This window comes from Dipodomys merriami, unplaced genomic scaffold (genome assembly GCF_024711535.1).
Source record: "Dipodomys merriami isolate MVZ:Mamm:240054 unplaced genomic scaffold, mDipMer1.0.p SCAF_45, whole genome shotgun sequence".
In the NCBI taxonomy this organism is placed as follows: domain Eukaryota; kingdom Metazoa; phylum Chordata; class Mammalia; order Rodentia; family Heteromyidae; genus Dipodomys; species Dipodomys merriami.
In genome coordinates, this window is record NW_027206013.1 from 3,089,315 (window position 1) to 3,114,448 (window position 25,134).

At 50.6% G+C, this 25,134-nt stretch overlaps 1 protein-coding gene across 3 annotated transcripts in view; it reads right to left on the reverse strand.

Annotated features, from left to right (window-relative positions):
* Window positions 1-13,632: 13,632 nt before the first annotated feature.
* The window catches only part of Txnrd2 (thioredoxin reductase 2), a 69,941-nt gene continuing 58,439 nt past the window's right edge, over window positions 13,633-25,134 (reverse strand). For all 3 annotated transcript variants that reach the window (XM_069994361.1, XM_069994360.1, XM_069994358.1), the window contains exons 13-18: window positions 22,779-22,874; window positions 21,826-21,918; window positions 19,507-19,578; window positions 19,198-19,295; window positions 15,303-15,462; window positions 13,633-13,865 (exon numbers count right to left, since the gene is read on the reverse strand). In XM_069994361.1, the coding sequence (XP_069850462.1) occupies window positions 15,339-15,462; window positions 19,198-19,295; window positions 19,507-19,578; window positions 21,826-21,918; window positions 22,779-22,874 (483 nt within the window). In that variant the 3' untranslated portion in view covers window positions 13,633-13,865; window positions 15,303-15,338. The remainder of the gene's footprint in view (window positions 13,866-15,302; window positions 15,463-19,197; window positions 19,296-19,506; window positions 19,579-21,825; window positions 21,919-22,778; window positions 22,875-25,134) is intronic.

Sequence of the window (25,134 nt, forward strand, 5' to 3'; positions counted from 1 at the left end):
AAATTGTATAGTTCATTTTCAATGTAATGCCTAGTGAGTACCACTACTGCATTTGTTCACCTTTTGTCCCTCCATTTCTGTGCCCCCCAAATTATCAAAGTTTTTTACAAGTAAGATCATGTCATCTGTATGGTCCCAAAAGATACTTCTACTTGACTTATGTAACTGTATTCTTTCTGTATGTCACCTTTATAATAACAACTAAAAAATTGTTTTCCAGTCCTGGGGCTTGAACTCAGGGTCTGGGCACTGTCTCTGAGCTTCTTTTTGCTCAAGGCTAGCACTCTATCACTTGAGACACAGTGCCATTTCCGGCTTTTTCTGTTTATGTGGTGCTGAAGAATTGAACCCAGGGCTTCAAGCATGCTAGGCAAGCACTCTACCACTAAGCCACATTCCCAGCCCCACAACTAAAATTTTTGAAAAAAAAAGATCATGTCACCTGTAAACATGTATCATTTGATCCTTCCTTTCTCATTTGGATCATTTTATTTCTTCTTCTTGCCTCATTGCTCTGGCTAGGATGCCCAGTAGTATGTTGAACGAAAATGACAAAAACTACCTTCCCAGCCCATACACTGGATTTTTTATGGAAGAGTTTTTCTTTATCACATTGACTATATATTCTTCTTCTTCTTTTTTTTTTGGGGGGGGGGGGTCCAGTCATGGGGCCTGAACTCTGGGCCTGGGCGCTGTCCCTCAGCTCTTCAGCTCAAGGCTAGCGCTCTACCACTTGAGCCACAGCGCCACTTCCGGCTTTTTTCTTTTTGCTTATGTGGTGCTGAGGAATCGAACCCAGGGCCTCAGGCTTGCAAGGCAAGCGCTCTACCACTGAGCCACCTTCCCAGCCCCTATATATTCTTCTTTATGTGTGAACTCTAGGCTTGAACTCTAGGCCTGGGCTTCTTCCTTAACCTTTTTTTTTTTTTTTTTTATCAAGGCTATTGCTCTACTACTAGAGCCACAGCTCACTTCTGGCTTTTTTTTTTTTTTTTTGGTACTGTAGTTTATTGGAGATAAGAGTCTCACAGGGACTAAGAAGGTGGCTCAGTAGTAGAGTACTTGCCTTGCATGCATGAGGCCTTGGGTTTGATTCCTCAGCACCACATAAGCAGAAAGGGCCCTAAGTGGCACTGTGGCTCAAGTGGTAGAGTGCTAGCCTTGAGCTGAAGAGCTAAGGGATAGCACACAGGCCCAGGCCCCACACTGACAAAAAAAAAAAAGTCTCACAGACTTACCTGCTCAAGCTGGCTTCAAATCTCGATCCTCAGTTCTCAGCCTCCTGAGTAGCTAGGATTTCAGGTGCCTTGCTAGAAGTGTTATTCTGTTCCTAGTTTATTGAGTAGTTTTGACATAAAGAAGTGTTGGATTTTATTAGGTGCTTTTTTCTTCTTGCTCTATGAATGTGGTACATTGGAAACGGGTGCCAGTGGCTCACACCTGTAATCCTAACTACTCAGGAGCCTGAGATCTAAGGATCTCGGTTCAAAACCAGCCAGGGCAAGGAAAGTCCGTGAGACTCTTATCTCCAATAAACTACTAGAAAACCGGAAGTGGCGCTGTGGCTCAAATGGTAGAGTGCTTAAGAGCTGAGGGACAGCGCCAAAGCCCTGAGTTCAAGCCCCACGACCCACCAAAAAAAATGTGGTACATTGCATAGATCTCTCACTCCCCTCTTTTTCTCCCCCCCCCATCTCTTTTTAAATGATTTTAACTCCCAAGGGTTCTCCCCAGGGGACAGTTCTTCCTTTTAAACAACATAATAGGAGGTGCTGAAAGTCTACCATGGCCCAACAGATCATTACAATGTTCTTATTGGATAAATAGTGAACCATCCCATTTTACAGATGGCTGAATCTTACTCAAAGAATAATAAACTAGGGCTAGGAATGTGGCTTAGTGGTAGCTTGTATGAAACCCTGGGTTCAATTTCTTAGTACCATATAAACAGAAAAAAGTCACAAGTGGCACTGTGGCTCAAGTTGTAGAGTATTAGCTTTGAGCACAGAGAGGCAGAGCCCAGGCCCTGAATTCAAACCCCACAACCAGCAAAAAAAGAAGAGGAAAAGAAGAAAGGGAGGAGGAGGAAGAGGAGGAAGAGGAGGAGGAGGAGGAGGAGGAGGAGGAGGAGGAGGAGGAGGAGGAGGAGGAGGAGGAGGAGGAGGAGGAAGAGTAAACCAGTGAGTTTCTACACAGCCCACAACCTCTCCTTGGATACATTTTTTTGGGGGGGGGGTCGGTCGTGGGGTCTGAACTCTGGGCCTGGGCACTGTCCCTCAGCTCTTCAGCTCAAGGCTAGCGCTCTACCACTTGAACCACAGTGCCACTTCCGCTTTTTTCTTTTCTGCTTATGTGGTGCTGAGGAATTGAACCCAGGGCCTCATGCATGCAAAGCAAGCACTCTACCACTGAGCCACCTTCCCAGCCCCCACAGCCTCTCCTTGGGAGTGTTGGCCCCTGGGCATGTTTGGAGTTGGAAGCCAATGGCAATGGTCAAACAGAAGACAGGATGGAGGACTTTGGCTCTAAGGGGTTAGAGTTGATGCCCACCGTGTAGCCCCCTAAGGTCAGAGTGCAACAAGAAGCAGGAACCTGGAGGCCAGGAAAGGTGACACCAAGCTGTTCGAAACTGTCGATTTGGTTCTCTGCCTAAACTTCTTGCACTTGGACTTGCATGAATGCCTGACCCCACAGCCAGCTGGTGGATGTCTGAGCACAGAACCAGGAATAGTAGGGTTTCTCTCTTCAGCTAGCTACTTTACCACTCCATTATGAGATTCCCTAAAATATCTATCTGTAACTGTCATAGAGCAGGACCTTTTCAGAAGTGCCACGGTCTCTTGTTTTGCTCTACTGGCAGGGTGACATAGCCATAGCCATTTCTGAGATTCTTCCAATTGAGCCAGGAGTCTGGGCACCTGAGCTTGATGCCCCTGGAGCTATTTATGCTTCATCCTTTAGAAGCTAGTGTTGTTTTTATTTATTTTGGACTTTTTTTTTTCAGTCATGGGGCTTGAACTCAGGGCCTGGGTGCTGTCCCTCAGCTCTTCAGCTCAAGGTTAGTGCTCTACAACTTGAGTCACAGCGCCACTTCCAGTTTTCTGGTGGTTTATTTGAGATAAAAGTTTCACGGACTTTCCTGCCCAGGCTAGCTTTGATCCACGATCATCAGATCTCAGCCTCCTGGGTAGCTAGAATTACAGGTGTGAGCCACTGGTGCCTGGCTGGGTTTTGTTTTTTTTTTTGGTGCTGGTACTGGGACTTGAACTCAGATCCAGGGAGCTGTCCCTTAGCTTTTGTGCTCAAAGCTGGTTCTCTACCACTTGAGCCATAGCTTCGCTTGAGGAGTTTTTTGGTGGTTCATTGAAGATAAGAGCCTAATGATTTTTTCTACTAGAGTTGGCTTCAAACCTTGATCCTCAGATCGTGTAGGTAGGAGTACAGGCATAAGCCACTGGCACCCAGGTCCATTCTATTTTTTTTAATTTGAGTTTAGATTTATAGTAATGCCAAATACAGATTCTAAAACATTAGCTCTGGATTAGTTGTGACCAAAGCATCTGAGAGAACAATTTAAAGAAAAAATAAGTTACTTTGATTCATAATTTCAAGGGGTTCAGTCTTTGGTTACTCGGTTCCATCATGGTAGCAAGACAGTATGACATGGAGGAGCTGCTTTATCTCATGGCAGACAGGAAGTACAGAGAGGGAAACAGGAAGAAGCCAAGGACACAATATACTCAAAGGCCCACCTCCAGTGACCTACTTCCTCCAGCTAATCCCACTTTCTAAAGTTCCTACAACAGAGCTGACAAGATGCAATAGAACCTATAGCACAACCTCCTTTCATGTTGAATATAGAAGAACAGAGAAGACCCATGAGAAAACCTTCCATACTTTGCTTCCATTCTAAGACATAAAGTAAAAATGTCAGAGTATAGCTGGGAGCTGTTGGCTCACATCTACAATCCTAGCTACTGAGAAAGCTGAGATCTGAGGATCATGGTTCACAGTCAGCTAAGGCAGGACAGTCTGTGAGACTCTTATCTCCAGTTAACCACCAGAAAACCAGAAATAGTGCTGTGGCTCAAATGGTAGAGCACTCACCTTGAGACGAAAAGCTCAGGGACAGTGCCAGGCCCAGAGTTCAAGCCCCAGAACCACCACCACCAACAACAAAATGTCAGAGTATCATCTGACATTTTGATATGTTTACATTATATATACTTCCTTTTTTTTGTAACACTAAGAACACTAAGGGTTGAACTCATGCTGCACACTTGACAAGCAGGTTCTCTTCCACATCTCCAGTCCTTTGTGCTCTATTTTTGTTTGTTTTGTTGGTACCAGAGTTTGAACTCAGGGGTCTCCCACTTAAGCTATGCCTCTAGCCTGCCTTTCTGATGGTTAGTTTTTGGAGATGGAGGCTAGTAAATTTTTCTACCTGTGCCGGCTTCCAAATGTGATCCTCCAGAACTCAGCCTCCTAAGTGACTAGGATTATAGATATGAGCCACTGTTGTCTACTTGCTCTGGTATTTATTTATTTATTCATTTATTATTTATTTAAATCCTGGTACAAAATCCTAGTACCAATCCTGCTGTCCCTTAGCTTTTTTTTTTTTTACCTCTGGCTTGTGCACTAACACTTGAACCACAGCTCCACTTCCAGCTTTCCTGGTTAATTGTAGATAAGAGTCTCATAAATTGTTCTGCCCAGGCTGTCCTGGAACCTTGATCCTCAGAGCTCAGCTTCCTGAGTAGCTAAGGTTACAGATGTAATCTATTGGTGTCCACTTGCTTTGATTTTTTTTTTGAAATAGGGTCTTACTTTTTGCTGGGCTGTCTTGGACCATGATCCTCCTTTTTATGCATCTTACCATAGCTGGAATAACAGATGTACACCATCATGTCCAGCTTCTTCTGTTGAGATGAGGTCTCACAAACTTTTTTTTTTTAACCCAGGCTGACCTTGAAAATTATCCTATTGATCTTAGCTTCCTTTGTAGCTGAGATGATAAGATATGCCAGCTACTGATAGAGAAGGGTCTTATCAATGTTTTGTGTAGACTGACCTCCAATTGTGATCCTTCCCATCTTTGGTTCCTATGTGGTTAGGATAACAGGAGGGAGCCTCTGTTCCCAATAGCTCTATTTTTTAAATAAAGGCATCAGTAACTCTTTTCCTTTGATTTATGGAAAGATTTCAGCAAGGGGTCCCCTGATGTCTAATTGTCCTATTTTATGTGGTGCTAGCATGGGACCCAGGACCTTTGCACATGCTATACAACATTCTGCCATGAAGTCACACTCATAGCCCTCATAATGTTTTAGACACCATTCTTTGTATTTTATCCAGAGCCAAAGTTCTCAATCTTATCTCCTGTGTGGCCATTGCCACTGGATTCCAAGTTCCACTACACCAGTAGCCAATATAGGTGGGAACACTTCCCAAGGAGAAGCTGTGCGTTGTGTAGGGAGTCAGAGGTTTATCATTCCTTGGATAAGTCTCAGTCATCTGTGAAATGGGCTGATTCACATTTTATCCAGGTAGACTGTAGTAATGACATGCTGGGCAACGGTGGATTCTCAGAAAAGTTAGCATCTCCTATTACATTTTCATTAGCATATATTAGTTGTATAATATAAGGGGGGATTCATTGTAACATTTCCAATCAAACTCCCTCCATCTAGCTCCCTCGTCCGCTTTCCTCTGTAATTTTTTTAAAGAAAAAAAAATGTGCTACTTCATTTATTTGCAGGAGAGGTGGAAACAAAATTTAGAGGCGTTTTTCTTTTTCCTCTCAATAGGCCAGATGTGTTCTGCAGGAGCAAGGCCGAGACAGAGGCACGTTCCCCCTCACTCCATGGTGGCCCCATGGTGGCAGGCGTCTGGTCCTCATAGGCACCTTTGGTGGGTGGGTGGGGTGGAATGGGAGCTTGTTTGAGCTGGTGATGGCAGGCCTCATTCCCACCATGTTTGGGCCTCCTCGGACTGTGTCCCGCCCTGACATGCGTGGGCACCCGCGGGGGCCTGACAGGTCCGACACCTTTTTGGGAGAATGAAGGCTCAGGATGGGAGGCTCAGCCTTGTAGAGAATGGAAATCACATACTCCATTTAGACACTACTTCCCCTCTCAGAGACTTTGAAAATCAAATACTCCCTGAGCTATGGAAACCCAAGCGCTGGCTGGTGGTTAGAACTTTATTATTACAATCACCAGGCCCAATTCCAGCCATCAGGGGCAGAACAATGAGGCCATTGAAGGCCTGGGGAAGGTCTTGCCTTCCATCCATTCTCCCCTGCAGGCAGGGACGTGGTGCTGGGGCCTCCGTGGAGAGGGTGGCAGGGCAGGCAAGCCTGCATCCTGCCTTTACCGTCTCGGCCCATGGGATTCCTGGGAGGTCTGGGCGATGGTCTTTTCATTCATCAAGCAGGGAGGCCTGAAGAAAACATATCCGGACCCTGCTTTGCTCCCTCGACATTCTGTCCCATATCCTGACCTTAGTAGGTCAGGAGCTAATTACATCTGCTGAGGGAAATCTATGAGTATTAAAAATTCTATGGCCAGGCACTGGTGGCTCACTCCTGTATTCCTAGTTACTGAGGAGGCTGAGATCTGAGGATCGCGGTTCAAAGCTGGCCCAAGCAGAAATGTCCCCATGAGACTCTTATCTCCAATCCATTCAAAAACTGGAAGTGGCACTGTAGCTCAATTGGTAGAGTGATATCCTTTAGCACAAAGAGGCTCAGGGATAGCATCTAGGCCCTGAGTTCAAGCCCCACAGCTGACCAAAACAAAACAACAACAACAAAATTCTATGAAGAAGCTAGGCACTAGCTGCTCAGAAGGCTGAGATCTAAGGATCATAGTTCAAAGCCAGCCCAGGCAGGAAAGTCTATGAGACTCTTAATTCCACTAAAATCACACACACACACACACACACACACACACACACACACACACACACACACACACACACACACACAGAGAAATGGAGCTCTGACCTAAGTGGTAGGGTGTTAACCTTGAGCAAAAGAAGCTCAGGAACAGCGCCCAGATCCTGAGTTCAAGCTGCAGACTGCCTCACCCTCAAAAAAAAATAAGAAGGAAGGAAGGAAGGAAGGAAGGAAGGAAGGAAGGAAGGAAGGAAGGAAGGAAGGAAGGAAGGAAGGAAGGAAAAAAGAAAGAAAGAAAGATAGATGGGGCTGGGAAGGTGGCTCAGTGGTAGAGCGCTTGCCTTGCATGCATGAGGCCCTGGGTTCGATTCCTCAGTACCACATAAGAAAAAAGAAAAAAGCCGGAAGTGGCACTGTGGCTCAAGTGGTAGAGCACTAGCCTTGAGCTGAAGAGCTGAGGGACAACGCCCAGACCCAGAGTTCAGGCCCCACCACCGGACCAAAAAAAAAAAAGAAAGAAAGGAAGAAAGGAAGGAAGAAAGAAAGAAGGTAGAGACGCACAAGGTAGCGTGAGCGGCCCTCACTGTGGAGTGCTCCTGCCCATACCAGCATACTCATCCACATGCCCACGCAGCACCCAGGGAGCCAACTGGCTCCTGTCTCCCACTTACTATGTAATAAGGTAACACTGTATCTTGTTTATGGTCCCCTTGATTCCCAAGCATTTGGTGTTATCTGATCATCAGTTATAAGCCCCAAAGATCCAATTTTATTAGGAAAAAAATTTTAATTTTATAGACCCACAGGGCCTCATTACTGTTCCATGAAACCCTAGAGGCCTGGAGCGCACTGGGCTCACACTGGGTCTGCCTTGCCCACCACCTCTGCTGTCCCTGATGGCTTTGAATTTCCTCCTTGAGAAGAGCTGCAGCCGGCCCCGCAAGGCTGCTCCAGGTCTGGCGTTTCTGCAGCTTACATGAGTAAATCAGGACTGGATTTTCATCCTTGAGGGTGGGGGTCAGATCCAAACACAAAAGGCATTTGGGAGGTTTTTTTTTGTGCTGCCCACTGGGAAGGCCACATGAGCCCCTCACATGCTGTTGGGAAGGCTGCTGGGACCCTGGCTTGGGTTTCAGGATTAGGGTAACTTGAGTACCATAAAGCACATCAGGGCTGGGATTAGGCAGACTCAATTCTGAGATGCTTTTCTGGGCCCCAGAGGGATACAAGGGCTCCTTGCTGCCCTCATAGCCACAGGTGCTTGGCTGGGGACCAGAACGGCCAAGGCTCCCAGAGCCCTCAATTGGCAGGACCAGAAACCCTAGAACTCTTGGGAAGCTAAGCTGTGCCCTAAGGGGTATGGGGACAGCAAAGGAGGGCAGCAGAAGCAAAGCCCTGGTGGGTCAAGGTTGTCAGGGTGAGACTCCAGGAAAGCTTAGAGAGTGTCCAGGTCTGGAGGCCATGGACACAGGGATCAAATAGTAACATCTGGGCCAGGTGTGGTGGGTCACAGCTGTAATCTTGGCTATTTGGGAGGCTGAAATCAGAAGGCTTGAGATTCAAGGCTAGCCTGCCAGTTTGGGCAAAAAGTTTTCCTGGCAAACTGTTTGCAAAAAAGTTTTGGTTTTTTTTTTCAAAAGAAAAACAAACAAGGTGGCTTAGTGGTAGAGTGCTTGCCTTGCATGCATGAGGCCCTGGGTTTGATTCCTCAGCACTACATAAACAGAAAAAGCCAGAAGTGGCGCTGTGGCTCAAGCGGTAGAGTGCTCGCCTTGAGCTGAAGAGCTGAGGGACAGCGCCCAGGCCCAGAGTTCAGGTCCACGAGAAACAAACAAATCCCTAAGTTTGGCCACACATGCATGTCATCCTAGCTAGGTCAGAAAGCATAAATAATAGGATTTGGTCCAGGCTGACCTGGAAGAAAAGGTAAGACTCTATTGCAAAAATAACTAAAGCAAAAAGATCTCAGGCTGTATCTCAAATGGTAGAGTACCTGCCTAGCAAGTGTAATGCTGTGAGTTCAAACCTAGCACCACCCAAGAACAAAGAGAAAGAGGAAATGGAGAAGAGCAGCAGCAGCAGCAATAGTAACATCTGTAAAATGGGCCTGAAGTCTCATTCTCTCCCAGGGTTGCTCCCTCTCCAGATGTGAGCAGTAGCAAGCGCAAACATTCAGAAGTCAGCCATACCCCTGGGTCATGGGAGGCATAAGTGTGGCATAGGGGTGACATAGATGACCTTGTGGTGCATGGACAAGTGCAGGTATCCAAATCCTCAGTTCCTGGTCAGTGTAGGCAGGTGCAGCTGCAGCTGAGGATCTGTGGTTTCAGTGGGAATTCACGTTCACGCCTCATCTTTGGTGACTGGCAAAACTTCACCCTGTAGTGGTGGATTTTGGAAACAGCAACAATGACCCCAGCCACAAGTGTTGTTCATTGTCACTGTGACATGTCTTGCCGTTTCCTGTTTGTCAGTCACTAGGCAGCTCTTTGTTGAAGAATCTTCTTTCCAGCTGAGCATTCTGGGTAATGGTTGGACGAGCCCTTGATGGTCTATTCTGTGCTATTCTGGGCAGCTTTTTTTCCCCCCTTAGCCTGGATGAAGGGAGCACTGGGAATCTGGACCCCCATAGCATGACCCTGTGGAAGCTAACATGCCAGCTGGGCAGGACAGAGCTGCTGTTGGCAAAGGGCTGGGCGAGGCTGCTTGAACTGGAAGAAATACAGCAAAGCATCGGGGAGCTCCTCCTCAATCTGGCCATGCAGGGGAAAGGGGCAACCAAGGCCTGCACCTGGCAGGCTCTCCTGCTGCCTTCTGACAGGGTGGACAGGAAACCAGTGTGCATCTCAGCATATTTATTCATGTCCCTGTCTGGCTCAGTAAGGATCTAGGTAGCTCTTAGAACTGCGCATGTCCACCAAGAGCCCATATCTAGGAAGGTGGCAGGGAAAGGAAGAAACAAAGATCTGGCATCAGCATCCAATGGAAGCCCATTGGAAAGAGTTGGGGAAGGAGCACAATGCAGCCAGTTCACAGCTAGTTGAGGCCTGGGTCCTTAGAGAGAGGACTTCTGGCTGACACCTAAAAGTCCAGCTACTTGGGAAGCAGAGCTCAAAAGGATCATAGTTGGAGGCCAGCTTGAGGCAGGAGGAGGGAAACTAGCAAAATCCTATCTCAATCAATAAGCCATGCCTCCTCTCCATGCAGGCAGGAGGTAAATGTAGGGGCTAGGTCTCTGGGTGAATGAGCAATGAGGTCCCTGGCATCATGGGGTTGAGAGTTGGCAAGGCTTAGGCCAATAAGTGGCTCTTCCTAATCAGGCCTCAAGGCAAAAGCCTACTCTAGCAGTCTAAGGACTGGGATGCCCAGTCTGGGGAAGGAGTTAGATTGCATTCCATCTCTGCCCCCTCGCCCCCATCCTAGTCCATACCCCAGTTTGGCTTGAGCTGAGGTCTCCATACCTGGGAAGTCCACAGCCTGTGACTCAGGGGCCAAGAGGGAAGCATCTGCGTGTAGAGGCTGAGGCCGGATGGAGAATTGGTTCACAAATGCTTCACAATATAACTGGCTCTGCAGAACAATGTGCCTCAGCTTTGGTGGGTTCTAAAGCCCCTGCCTGGTAGTTGCCTAGCCAGCTTGGGCCAGCAGTGTTCACCTGCTGGCCTCAGGGCCTGGCCATTGTTGCTTCCTGTCTTCTGGGTGGGGACATCCACCCTTGTGTCTGGCAGTGACCAGCCTACACTGTCTCCCTTATGCAGCCTATGCATGACAGGTAGGCAGAGGCCAAGGCAGGGCAGGCCAGCAGGTTTGGTCGGGCTTGGCAAGAAGGGACCCTTGCCTGAGCCTGGGCACCCATGGGTGTTGGCAAAGAGAATCAGAGGGACTGAGGGTGTGCTAAAGAAGGCAGAAACTGTGTCTGTCTGCCAGTCCAGCCTTTCACATGGCTGGAGCCCCCGATCAGGTACAGGGCTGGGCCCCTGGAGCATGAATAGCATCTAGAGGGATTGGTAGTGTGGCTTTGCCGGCCCTGGATCTCTTATGATCACACAGCTTCCCTGGCCTGCACGCTGTCCATCCATGGCAGGTATCCCCAGTGCAGGGCTGCCTGCTAGGCCTTGTTCAGAAGTAGGCCAGGGCCCAGGGCACTTGTGGCATATCCTGATTGCTACCTGGGCACCAAGGCTGGAGTTGCTGCCTGGAGAAGTGAACTGCATATATGTGCCAAGAAAGTGAGAAGAGTAAACACAGGGACCTCAGCGACAAGCTCAAACGTGAGGCCACAGGCACAGACAGCGCCCAACACTAAGAAGCTGCTTCACCAGGGGGCAGGTCCGCTGGTTCCCAGGGCCCCTGGCCAGGGCACAGAGCGCTTACTTCCTGAGCACACACCCACCAGTAAGTAAAGCTAGGGTCCCCACAGGGCTGTGAGATGTTCAGAATAGTGTGGGGAGGGGTGCACCCTGAGCATCTTAGCTACCTCATGAACTGAGCACTCCCACTGTCAGCTCCAGACCCCTCCTCAGTCCTCACAGGGCCTGGCCTTTCACTATCGTATCCTTAGTTACCTCAGAACTGTTTGTCACCCCCCTTCTTCATACCCACCTGTTGGGGGGAGGGGCTCAGTACAATATGGAAGGGGTCTGGAGGAAGGAGAGTGTGTGGTGTGGTAGGGGGAAGTGACCAGTCCTTCCTCCCAGGGGAGAGTGAAGCAGAGGAGGGATCCCTTGGCTCCAGCACAGCACTCCTCCCCGCCCCCCTCCTTCCCATATCCTTGCGCAATCTGGAGCCACAAGCAGAAGTGTGTGAGACGTCGCCGGGGGTAATTGCAGGTTAGATGGAACAATCTGAGGAATTAAAATCATATTTTCATTGCACCATAAAAACATGCAAGGGCGGCGAGGAGGCCCGGGGCCAGGTGGAGAGCATCTGGCCTGTGGCGCTCAGGCTCCGCCTCACCTTCTCTGGAAGGAGGGGGGTGGGGGGGAGAGTGGGATTGGCCCCAGTGAGGAGGGGGCTGACCACACAGTCATCCTACGGGGCAGAAGGGATACCCAGGACAGATGCATCCTGTCATGCTTCTGCTCCTGACGCTGGCCCTGGTTTTAGTACAGGGTCCTGGAGCCCCAGAGGGAAAAGCAGGGAAGTTGTCCCCTCATGTATCTGCCCTTGTTCCGCAGGTACCTGAGTGGGGCTCTGGGTCCATCCCCTGCCAAAGTAGTGGGGGCCCTTTAGAGTCCCCTGAAACCATTCCAGCTCTGCATCCAGCCTTAATGGTGGCCCAAGTAGTGACACTCCTTAGACTCCTTGAGTCAGACTTTGCCCCACAGCCCTCCATGCTTAGAGGCTGTGCCAGATCCCTGCCTGCCATTTCCAAGGAGAACATAATCACCTGTGCAGAGGGGCCAGTGGACCTGGAGCCATCTGGGATGCTGTGAACGCTTCGGCTCCTGCTAGAGGGGGACTCAGGCTCTGAAGGCAGATGTGCAAGGCTGTTCTGGGGGGAGTGTTCAAGAGAACCACACAGAAGGACTATGAGGACGTGGATTCATGGGGGTGCTCAGGCTGCCAGGGATGGCTGCCTGGGTAGGTAGGGAGGTATAAGGCTCTCACCCCAGACAGCCGCTTGGGGGTCCTAGGACATCATGCATCCAGCATCATTTCCACCATCCCCAAACACCCAGACTGTTTCTAGCTGCTTGTCTGCCTGTACCAGGGGCTGCTCTCAGGGCTGGGGAATTCATGGACCACTTCCCTCCCTGGCTGGGCCTCCTAAGGTCCTCTAAAGCAGGAGGTGTTGGCTGACCTCTTTGCCTCCAAGGCAGATAAACGCTTCAGCCTAGAGGTGAACTCTCCCTGCAGGATCCCAACCACCAGGGTGCACCACCAGCCGTGCATTAAATGGGACACGGCTGATCTGGCTCTGCACTTGTCAGAAGGACCTGGCCCACCCGAGCACTTGGAGTCTTAATTGGCTGTCTGAGAGCTCCTGCACACGCTTCGCACTGTGAGCCAGGCTCCTTGGGCCCATTAAGGTGCAAACACATTCCTTTGTTTGCTGACAAGCAGGGTCCCATCCAGGGCTCCTGGGCCGGCAGACTAAGTGATGTTTTCTTAAGGAAGACACGAGATTAGCTGCTGCTAAAGCCTCCGCACAATGCTGGGCCCTGCCCGCCACTGTCAGGGCTGTCTCTCCCCACAGTGACTGACGGGCGCGCTCTCAGCCCATCAAGCTTCAATGCACAGGATTAGTCAAAGCCTAACCGACAAGCTGACTTGGAGGGCCACAATGGAATGAGGTGACTGACGTGTGGGGGACAGAAAGCTTCAAACAACTCTGCCAACTCCTGTGTTCCAGCCACCTGTCCCACTCCCAATGCCTGCTGGGAACTAGGCCATCTTCCTTGCTTCAAGGTGCATAAGGAAACCTCAGGGGTGACCCAGGCAGAGGGGTCCTAGGAGGAACGCCCCCAAGTAAGGTCTTCAGGCCTGTGGCCAGGCCGCTGCTGGAAGGGGATGATGGTAGAGGAGGCATGGGGCTGTGCCTGGGGCCACACAAGTCAGGGTCTGCACCCCCTGACTCGCTGCTGGCAACATGGGAACCTGGGCTCAGTGTGTGGGTAATCTGATTGTGGGCTTCCCTTCCCCTTGACAAAGGAGGCTGGTGGGCTAGCCAGGCCCCGCCCCACCCAGGCAATCTTGAAGGAATACCAGACACCATAAGCAGGACAAGCTTTAGAAAACCTCCCTCTTTATTTGCACTCCCCAAACGCCAAGAGGCTCAGACATGGGCAGCCCACACAGTGGGTTTCTGCACAGGCCATCATCATCTGGCGCTGGGAGACCTGGAGGGTCCAGGCAGAAGAGAGGTCAGGGGTAGAGAGGTGAGACTGAAGCCATCCCTGCAGGGCACAGACCATCTGAGCAGACACACATCCCACGTGACCATCTTCCAGGCCTTCCAGTCCTGCCAGGGAAGGGTGGGGTGAGTGCAGGCCACAGCTCATGTTTGCCTTCCCACATCTCCCACAACCACACAAGGGACCCTCAAGAGATAGAGACAAGCCCCACTCATGCGGATGGGTCCCAGGAGTGCTGCAGTGTTATAGAATCATTTTGAAATGATAAACATTTGTAGAGGCCTCTTAAAATAGCCTTGTGGGGTATAACAGGTGTGTGTGTGTGTGTGTGTGTGTGCGTGTGTGTGCGTTGTATGTGGGGGGGGGGTTGCTATTAGGGCTTGAATTCAGGGATTGGAGTTCTTGCTTGGCTTTTTCCCCTTGTAGCTTATGTTCTACACTTGAGCCATGCCTCTACTTCCCTGATAACACTCTAGCAACATTTCTGTGTGTCTGTATCAAAGGCTCTGGGGGCCACAGTGGAGCTGATGCCAAAATACCTAAACCTAGTTGCTGGCAGAGGTTCCTGGCCTAGTTCTGCAGGCCACTGGACCCCCCATCTGCTGCTCAGACCCTCAAACCCCACTCTTCCAATAGCCTCTACTTAGCCCCAGGGGAGAGAGGCGACCCAAAGGGCTCCAACCCCAGAAGAGCTGACAGCTATGGAGGAATGTCCCCCAGCAGAGCAGCCTGGATGGTGTGGACAAAAGATCCAGAGGATGGTGTCAGGTGTGAGAGGTGACAAGGCTCTGGCCACATTCAGGCCTCTGGCAGGAGACCAAGGCCCTTACTAATCTCTTCTTCCTTGAGAACACTCTCTGGCTGCCCCAGCAGCCCAGATCTGCAGAGCTGTAGTAGAAGCAGCTGGTAGGTGGCAGCTGGCTGTGCATGAGGCAGCATCTCCACCTTCTGGGCAAGATGGAAACAAGCCCCTGCTGGTGTACCCACTGGAGGAGGGAGTGGAGGAGACCAGCTCCTCAGGAGCCCATAGGGAGTGACCTAGGAAAGCCCAGGGGACACCATGCTGTAAGCCCTGGCCTCTCCTGCATATGGGGGGACAGCAATGGCTGTACCTTTCAGAGGGTGGGTTTCTTTTTTTTTTTTTTGTTTCGGTCGTGGGGCCTGAACTCTAGCTCAAGGCTAGCACTCTACCACTTGAGCCACAGCACCACTTCCGGCTTTTTTTTTCTGCTTATGTGATGTTGAGGAATCGAACCCAGGGCCTCAGGCATGCAAGGCAAGTGCTCTACCACTGAGCCACCTTCCCAGCCCCCAAGAGGGTGGGTTTCTTGATGGCCTCCTCTCCTGGCTTTGCTTCTGGGTTACAATGGCCTAGGCACAAGTGGCAGATCTCACCAAAAGGCGGCACAGCAGGTGAAGTCTTACCTTGTACCTGGCACCAAGCCCATTGTGATGGCTCCCCAATCCCTAGCCACGTGTCTCACCTTGGAACCTGCGTACCTGGATTGGGTGAGAGGAGCATGTCTGGTGGGGGGGTAGCTCACCGTGTGTCCTTGCGTGGCAGGGATGGTGGCTTAGCCTCAGCAGCCAGTCACAGTGGGGTCCAAGCCTGAGCGCTTGGTGATGTGCAGCTTGACCACTTCCTCAGCGCAGGTGGGGTGGATACCCACTGTCCGCATCACCTGTGCACGGGAGGCTCCACACCTGTGCACGCAGGGTGGAGCAGGCCAGGACTCAGTACAGGAAGCTGAGTCTGTTACACTCTGCCCCTGGCGAGGCCTTGCAAGCCACAGGGTCTCCCTCCCTCCCTTCCTTCTGCTCCAGCCAGCAGCCACACACCTGTACCTATGTCACACCTTTCCATCTGCCTCCTAACAAGTGCCCAGTACCCACAGGGCCAGAGGATAACTGCCTTGGGCCCACCACCCCTCCAGCCTCTCTGGCCTCCTGCCTCTCTCCTCCTACCACAGCCCCAGCTGGGTGCCTGCTACCTCACTGTGTCAAGGAGTGGCTGGAGTTGCCCACCCAGGTGAGGGGGAGAATACTTCTTTTTGGGGCAAAGGGCATTCTAGGGATTGAACTTAGGGTATCACATTTGTTAGGTCAGTGCTCTACTACTTGAGAAATGTCTCTGGCTCCTTTTTGTATTGGTCTTATGTCATTATTTATTCATTTATTTGTGTCAGTAGTGGGGTTTGAACTCAATGACTTGTACTCTTTTTTTTTTTTTTTTTTTGGGTCCGGTCGTGAGGCCTGAACTCTGGGCCTGGGCGCTGTCCCTCAGCTCTTCAGCTCAAGGCTAGCGCTCTACCACTTGAGCCACAGACTTCCAGCTTTTTTCTTTTTGCTTATGTGGTGCTGAGGAATCGAACCCAGGGCCTCAGGCATGCAAGGCAAGCACTCTACCACTGAGCCATCTTCCCAGCCCCTTGACTTGTACTCTTGCTTGGCTTTTCCACTCAAGGCTGGAGCCACACCTCTACTTCCAGCTTTTTGCTGGTTAAGTGGACATAGTCTTTCAGATTTGTCTTTCCAGGCTGGCTTAGTTCCTCAGATCTCAGCCTCCTGAGATCCTGGCTTTATAGCCACCAGCCAGTGTTGGTTATTTTAACAGCAGGGTCTTGCTTTAAGCAGGGCTGGCCTGGCTTATGATTCCTATTTGTGGTTTCCTGCGTCACTGGGGATGCAGGCCACTGCATCCAGCCATTGATTGAGATGGAATCTCTCAAACTTCTTTTTGCCCAGGCTAGCCTGGAATTGTAATCCCCTGGTCTCTGCTTCCCATGAAGCTAGAATTATAGGCTTGAGCCACTGTGCCCGGCTAAGAGCCTATTTGTTACCACTTCTATTCGCACCTGCCTAGACTCACATCCTGTCTCAAACACCAGACAGAGACATGGTTGCTCTGTGGGTGGCCATGCCTTGACATTCTGCCTGCACAGTAAGGACATGAAGGAGTGGCAGGAGGGGGCCTAGTTTGGCCCTATAGCTGGCCCTAAAAGGAGAATTCCTCAGCCTACTTTGTGGCCTTCTAAGACCTGGCCCCACTCAGGCTTTCTAGCCGAGTGGCCCGAGGTCTAGAGACAGGGATGCTGTGGGTGGGTATGGCAACCTCTAGAGTAGCTAGGAGTACAGGCGTATTACAGGCACGAGCTCATTTTTATTTTTATTTTGTGTAAACTGCCTATGGTCTATATTTCTTTCTTTCTGGTTGCTTACTCTACAGATAGTGAGTCGTAAGAGCTCTTTGCATATTAAGGAAATCAGCCCTTTGCAGTTACATTATAAAATGAGGCTACCACAACTTAAGGGGCTTTCTAGAAATTATTCCAGAAACTGAGTATTGATCTGAGCAGCAGCATTTGCATGGCAGAGTACATGGATGGCAACAGGTCATGTGGGCCAGGGCCAGGGCTGTTCCTGCCTCCTGCCAGCCTCAGAAATCCCCTAGATCAAAGGTTCAGTGGGAGCCAAGCACAAGTAGCTCATGCCTGTAATCCTAGCTACTCAGGAGACTGAGATCTGAGGATCAAGGTTCAAAGCCAGCCCCAGCAGGAAAGTCTGTGAGACTCTTTTTTTTTTTTTTTTGTCGTGGGGCCTGAACTCTGGGGCCTGGCCGGGCTGTCCCTCAGCTCTTCAGCTCAAGGCTAGCACTCTGCCACTTGAGCCACAGTGTCACTTCGGTTTTTTTCTGCTTATATGGTGTTGAGAAATTGAACCTGGGGCCTCATGAATGCAAGGCAAGCACTCTACCACTGAGCCACCTTCCCAGGCCCCTGTGAGACTCTTATCTCTAATTCACCACCAGAAAACCAGAAGTGGCGCTGTGGCTCAAGTGGTAGAGCACTTGCCTTGAGCTGAAGAGCTGAGGGACAGTGCCCAGGCTGAGTTCAAATCCCACAACTGACCAAGAAAAAAGGTTGCGTGGGCCAGATGTTAAAGGTCACCCACAGCCATTCTTCTTGCACCCATGACCTCCACCCCATTGCCCATCAGTGCTCTCAACGAAGACTGCAGCCCAATTGGGTTCTTGACTGAACTCCCAAATGGCAGCTCTACCAGACAATGCTGCAGCTTAGGGACCACATGGTCCAAGGACATGAGCCCATCTGCACCCAGCCCTCTCTGTCATCTTCTGAGGCCCATCTCCCAGGAGAACTTGATCCCCACAACCCAGCCATCACCCTGGTGTGTATGAGCAGGCTAGGTGGGCCATTGTGGACCTGAGGGTCACTGCCCTGTGAAAGGGGTGGTCTTAGCCAAGAACCCAGGCCACATATGGGGGATGGTGGGCTCCATAGTCTGTTCTAGACCCTCCATTTTGCCTAAAGAGCCCCTCAATATATCTGTGCCCCAGTCATCTTTCTGCTCTTTTCTATCCTGGACCTTTACCCCCAAGGACAGCTCTTAGCCATACTACATACATGTGACCCCAGCTGTGTACACAGCCTCTTTCTCTTTTCCTTTCTCTATGTCTGCTCACTTCTGCTTCATCTTCAGGTAGCTGGTCCCTTCCTGGATCTTCTGTCCCCAAGTCCCTAGGCCTTGCTGCCTTTTGGAGAGGCATACATTATATGAACCATCTCTTCAGGCTTTGGCATTCCAAAAACACAGCCAGAAGGCTAAGGCTATAGCTCAGTGACAGAGTAGTGTGCCTAGATCATGCCAGGCCCAGGGTTTGATCCCCAGCATTGTGTGTACATGTGAGGATGCACACATATACAAATATACACACACACACACAACACACACACACATACATTCTCTCTCTCTCTTTCCCTCTCTTTTCCTCTTTCTCCCTCCTTTCCTATCCAAAACAAAACACAAAACCCTCAGTCTGAGGGCTGGGAAAGTGGCTCAGTGGTAGAGTGCTTGCCTCGCATGCATGAGGCCCTGGGTTCAATTCCTCAGCACCACATAAGCAGAAAAAGCTAGAAGTGGCACTGTGGCTCAAGTGGTAGAGTGCTCACCTTGAGATGAAGAGCTGAGGGACAGCGCCCAGACCCACGACTGACCAAAAAAAACAAAAAACAAACAAACAAAAAAAACCCCACCAACATTCAGTCTTAGTTCAAGACCCAGACAACAGTCCATAGTCCATGCCCCAGAAGACAGGCAGCTAACTCTGTCCTGGCACACTCTGTCCTGGCACACTCTGGACCTGGACCTTGCTCAGAACATCCTCAGACTTGGCCTAGTGAGGGCTCAGCCCTGCTTGTCTTGACCATCGAGGACCAAGCAGAGTCCCAGAACAACAGCAGACATGCTGTCTGGCTCTGGAGAAAGCTGCCTGTCTCCACCAAGCCTAAGGTCTGGAGGGAGCCTGAAGAATTCCTGCTGTGAACACACGTAAGGCCACATGACAGCAATGTGAAACCCTGGCCTTCCACTGTGCTGTCCCGGAGCATCGCTTACCAGCCCACATTCCTGCAGACTTACTTGATCCCCAGAGCGAATCCTTGAGTAACTTCGCCTGCGTTGGGGCCAAGGAAGTGCAGGCCCAGCACCAGCTGTGGGGGCTTCCGCAGGCACACCATCTGAAAGCCACAATGTCTCAGCCAATGGCAGGGGGTGGGGCGAGAGGTGGGGGGAGTTGTAGGGGAGGAGTTGTGGGTTTGAAGCATGAGTGGCCCTTGGATGTTTATACTGATCTTTGGGAGAAAAGTTCCACAGAATTCCCCCAAACCACTGCTGGCTCTTTCCCTCCCACTCCCTGGACCCCAGCCCCAGGTGCCCATGGACACTGACCTTTATGTAGCAGTGGGATGCATCTCGTTCTGCCACAGTGAACTCCAGTGGTTTATAGAATGCATGGTAAACCTGGGTGATGACAAAATGCCCATTCTAAGCACTGGCAGCCATACCAGCAAAGCCAGTCTTGTAGGCATCCCATGGCTCCAATAGGAAGGGCACAGGGAGGGGAGAGGTTTTCAAAGATCTAGAACCACCCAATTGGCCTGGAGTGAGAACACAGTTCAGCTGGCTGCAGAGAGCACCTCCCTCTACAATGGCATAGGTGGGCCTTGCCTGGAGCCTTATAGGTTACAGAGAAACCCTCTGGTTATCAGGCCTGAGACCCCCATGAACTACGGCAGCAGAATGGGCTCAGGCTGCTTAAAGGCCACCCACAAAGATGCTTCACAGAGCCCATGGCTTAGGCACGTGGGGGCAGACATAGATATCATGCTGCATGCAGAATATCTGTGGATGTCCATCCTGGGGTGGGAATGGACTGATAGGTGACTATCTATCCTCCCCCTGGACAGCCTGACACAGGCTTGGCCTTCATTATAGGGAGGTGGGGGGCAGAGCAGGCCCTGGGCACACTGGAGCTGTTGGACAAGCGCTTTCAGCACCCACAAAAGGTCTCGACAGCACGCTTGGGGCTGCGGCTGGGTAAAAAATGAGTTGGGGGCCTCACATGTGCTACACAGCCATTATTAATTAATAGGGCTGCAGAGAATATTGTTCTAAGCAAGACAGAACTGGAAAGAAAACAAACAATGGGTATTTGGCCATTCAACATCGTGAAACATAAAACAACATTATAAAATGCCATGAACATATGGCTCAGTATACTTCTGATGAATCAAACAAAAATAGCAAATAAAGTGCTTAGGGGAGGTGAGCCTGTCAGGCCTGTCCCAGCGACAGAGGGACTTGGGGTGCCAGGGAAGGGCAGGCCCTGTAACCCAGTGACATGGTCCCAAATGGAAAAGACCTCACCATCCAGGGCACATGGGGTCAGGCTTTCCCCACTGCCTGCAAGCTGTTACAGCAAGAGGCTGAAACTTCACTGGAGCCTTCCGACTTCCCCAGCTGAGCACTTTCAGCCTTCTGGCTTAGTGTAAGGACACAACTCAGCTGACTATAGAGACGCCATGGCCTGAGACTCCCTGTGAACGATAGAGGCAGAGTGTCCACCAGGACACCCAAGGCCCACCACAATGATGCACCTCAGAGCCTGTGGCTTGGGCCATGGTACCAGGGCACACTCCAGGCCATCCGGACAAGCTCAGTAGCCACTCTGGAAGCCATGGCCTACAGGCTAGGGCAGACCTCAAAAACTAGCCTTGCAGCTGGGTACTGGTGACTCATGCCTATAGTCCTAGCTTACTCATCTGAGGGTCACGGTTCAAAGCCAGCCCAGACTGGAAAGTCTGTGAGACTCTCATCTCTAATTAAATGCCAAAAAAAGCCAGAAATGGAGCTGTGGCTCAAGTGGTGGAGCTCTAGCTTTGAGTAGAAAAAGCCCAGCCCCCTAGTTCAAGCTCCACAATCCACAAAAAAAAAGAAAGAAAAACAAAAAAAAAAAGGCAGCCTTGCCTGATGAAAGTCTCTTTCCTAGTGGTAAATACCTGAGGGGGGTAAAACCTCCTATCGGGGGCTAGAAGGATAGAAGAATCAGGTAAATGAGAGCCATTCCTGAGGGAGCCCCAAGAAGACTCCCAAGAAAGCAGAGATGTGGGGAGGAGGGCACAGGTCAGCTGGGGCAGGAGGGCAGAGTGGAAGAAAGCAGAAGAGGACAAGGACATTCCAGGCTGAGCTGTGCCCTGCAGGGTTAGGGGAGCCACAGTGGTTCCCAGACCTGGTGTGACAAGCATTATGGATGCTGGAGTTGCTAACACTGGACTCTGAAACTGCTGGGGATTCCAGGAGGTGCTTGTGTGTGCCTGCATTGTAACTGGTGATGGCGCTGGAGAATACTGAGCTGTGGGGTTTCCATAGTCACACAATATGGGCAGCAAGCAGCTGAGGGGCAGGGGCTCAAGAGTAATGCCAAAGTGGTCAGAACCCTCGCTTTCCTTCCAGTATTACGGATTGAACTCAGGGCCTTATGCTTGCTAGGCAAACACTCTGCTATGTCCCCAAAACCAGAGGCTTTGATTCTGGAGCTTCCCTCCAATATTCTAGCTCCCCTCTGGTCCCATTGCACCCCGGCCATCGTTATAGATCCTATCCTATGGCCCACCAAGTCAGGGGCCTGGAAAGCGGGAATACTCACCCAGAGAGGAGCCACCATGGGAGCGAGGGCTACACATGGTCAGAGGTGATAGCAGTACCTACCTCAATGTGCTCCTGTCCATGGCAAGCCACAGCCTCCTCCTCCGACAGCCCCACACAGCCATACTCCAACGGAGTGAAGACGGTTGTGGGAACCTGGAAAGCAGATGTTGAATCAGGTATTGAAAAGGTTCCCACCACAAGGTGCCAGTGACTCACACCTGTAATCCTAGCTACTCAGAAGATCTGGGGATTGCAGTAGAAAGCCAACCCAGGCAAGAAAATCTGTGAGACTCTTATCTCCAATTAACTACCAAAAAGCTGGACATGGAGCTGTAGCTCAAAGTGCTAGAGCACCAGCCTTGAGCATAAAAAGCTTAGGAACAGTTCCCAGGCACAGAGTTCAAGCCCTAGGACTGGTCAAAAAAAAAAAAAAAAAAAAAGGTGCCCACTGTGTGACCCAGTGATTTAGCAGGGATCTCAGGCCAGAGCTCTAGCCCTAGTGGCTGGTAGGCCATCAACACAATTGGTGGGTTTCCTCCTTGTTCCTGGGCCATCTACTCAGGCAAACACATACAGGTCCTTGCATATGCACACACAAGAATACAAGACTCATCCTGTATCACACACAAGCAGGCTCATGAACATGTGTGTACAAACCACTCACATTCTCAATCCACTGTATGCACACAGGCAGGCTCATGCACAGATATAAACAAAACACAACCAATTGCATGCACACATAGGCAAGCTGATGTGCACATGTGTATAAAAACCCATTCATACCCAGTGTGCATGCACAGATGTACACTTCCTTCCCCAAGAAGAACCAGTGCAGCCCTTCCAATCTGGACTTGAGTTCTTTAAAGAATCTGTGGTGGAGAACATCTATAATCCCAGTACTCAGGAGGCTGAGGGGGAAGGGCTGCTGTTCAAGGTGAGCCTGGGCTATATAAGAGACCTCTAGGCCAACCTAGAGTACATCAACAAAACAAAGACAGAGAGAGAGAACTCACATTGCTGTAATCCATCAGGTCTGAAGATAGCCCAAAAAGCCGCTGGGCCAGGAGCTTCCCTGCCATGATGGCTGTGGGTGTCAGCTCGGGCCTCCCCTGATGGAGAGAGTTCAAAGTTACATCAGCATCATGTCCAAGGGCGTCTACACAGACTCCCCCCATGTCATTCTAGTGAGTGGCTCCCTGTTGGAACCCCTCCCCCCACACCCCCTGAACAATGTTTGGCAGGGGCTGCCAGCCTTTTGTTGTGGGGCACTGGCTCTCATTGATTTCCTGCCACCATGCTTTGGGGCAATGCCTGGTGTTACCATCTCTTGGAAAGAAACAGTCCAACCACTGTCACCCTCACTCATTCAGGGCTTTACTCGGAACCCCTTATCCATGCTGATGACTTCAGAGGGTTGTGCACATCAGAAAAATCCTTTCTTCTGTTACCATTAACTAGGATTCGGGTAAAATGGGCCCCAAGTGTGCGGCGTGCTCCTGACATGCACGTCATAGCCCATGACAAATCTTAAATCGGTGTCATTCTGAAGGAGATACCCCTCCTCTGTATCAGGGTGCGCCCTGCCTTTGGGTGTTCCTGCACAGTCAACCTGGGACCAGCTGCCAATCACCTCTGCAGCAGGAAATGCAAATGTTGTTTGGCATTCCAGAAGTGAATGGAGATCTGCAGAGATAAACCGGGGAAAGCAGAGTGTGCATTCCACCAGGCCTGACTAACTGCGGAAACATCCACATCCACGCAGGCAGCACACAATATCTCATTAAACAATAGCCTCCTACTCCACCCCTGGGGCTCTTCTCAGCCTCTGGTCTGACCACTGGGGCATTATCTCTTTATACTGTTCACAATGACCTTTCAGACTGTTTGGATTGGGGGAGGAGATTGTTTTTTGTTTTTCAAGAAATACTGTCTGTATGTGCCACATACTTCTGGCAACACAATTTGAAATGTTATGGTCTCTACCACACTGGCCCAGGCCCTGGAGCCTGGGAACTGCGCTTTGTGTGGCCAAGGGTCAACTAGTGGGGGTAAAGCAGGCTTTTTGTGGTTCACAGAGGTACATATGGCACACCTCTGGCAAGAATACCTACGCTGTCTTATGGTGCAGTGGTCCTGAGATTCAGTAGACAGCTCATCATGGCCAAACCAAGCACAGACAGAGACAAAGCAATGTGCTACCCAGCTAAGTGTTAGGACAGTTGATCCGTGAAGTTATCATTTAGATGGCTTCAATAAGGCCCAGCAGGAGTGGGGCCAGACTGACATCTGACAGCAAGCCCCATCCCATTCAGCTGTCCTTATGGAGCTCCTCTGGGGGGGGGGGGGGGTGGAAATAGATGTGCAGTGGGAGGAGGGGTGTGTTCAAAACTGTCACATAAGAACCTCATATTGGCAATGTGGGCACCAAGGGTCCTCAGTACCCCACACATTGTTTCCTAGAGCCTAGGGCTTCTACTTAGCTCTTGTTCTTTGGGGACCAGGGACAGCAATGCCCTGGGGGAGAGGGGGAGCAAAAGGGGGGGGGATGGGGGCTGTGCCAGGGCCTAATGCTTGCATGACGGATGTGCTCCAACCTTTGCACAGCCCCCTTCCTTGGCCTATTTCCACATGGGGCACAAACTTTACCCCAGTCCAACAGGAGCTTTGGCAACCTGACAGAGCACACTAAGGGGGACAGTCCTTGTGCATCAGTAACCACAGATGCTGGAGAAGCACAGCTCCAGGATGCCCCACCCAAGCAACTGCTGGATTCAAACACTGGCTCTCACTCCTCTTTAAATGACTCCTTGGCATTTTCCAAAGTGGGCTCCAGGGCAGGGTGGCAGGTACATCATCCTGAGGGCACAGCTACCATCACCAAGCCTGCTCAGCTCTAGATGAGGGGGGCATACTGGCTGGGTCCCCAGAGATCATTCCCCCCAGGCCTCTCCTGACACTTGCCATCTTTGATCTCTACCTGGTGCAACTGTAGACGAGTGTAAAGTTTGTTTCTGCCATGTCCCCTAGTCCCCAGAAAAATATCTAGTATTCAGCAGGCGAAACCTAGGACCTAATCTATATGAACACATTAGGGTGGGTTGAAACTCCTGTCTGCCTGGAACTCACAATCTCATTTGGAAATAGGGTTCTTGCAGATATAATGAGGTCATAGTGGATCAGGATGGGCCCTAAATCTGATGAGAGCTAGGCTATAAGAGATAGATAAGGGTACAGTATAACCCTGATGAAGAGACAAGGACTAGAGAGATTACAGCTAGGACCAAGGGGATACCTGGGCCAAAGCAGAAGGAAACTGCAAGCATCTTCCCCAGAGGGTCCTGAGGAAGTAAGGCCCTTCCCTCAGCCTGA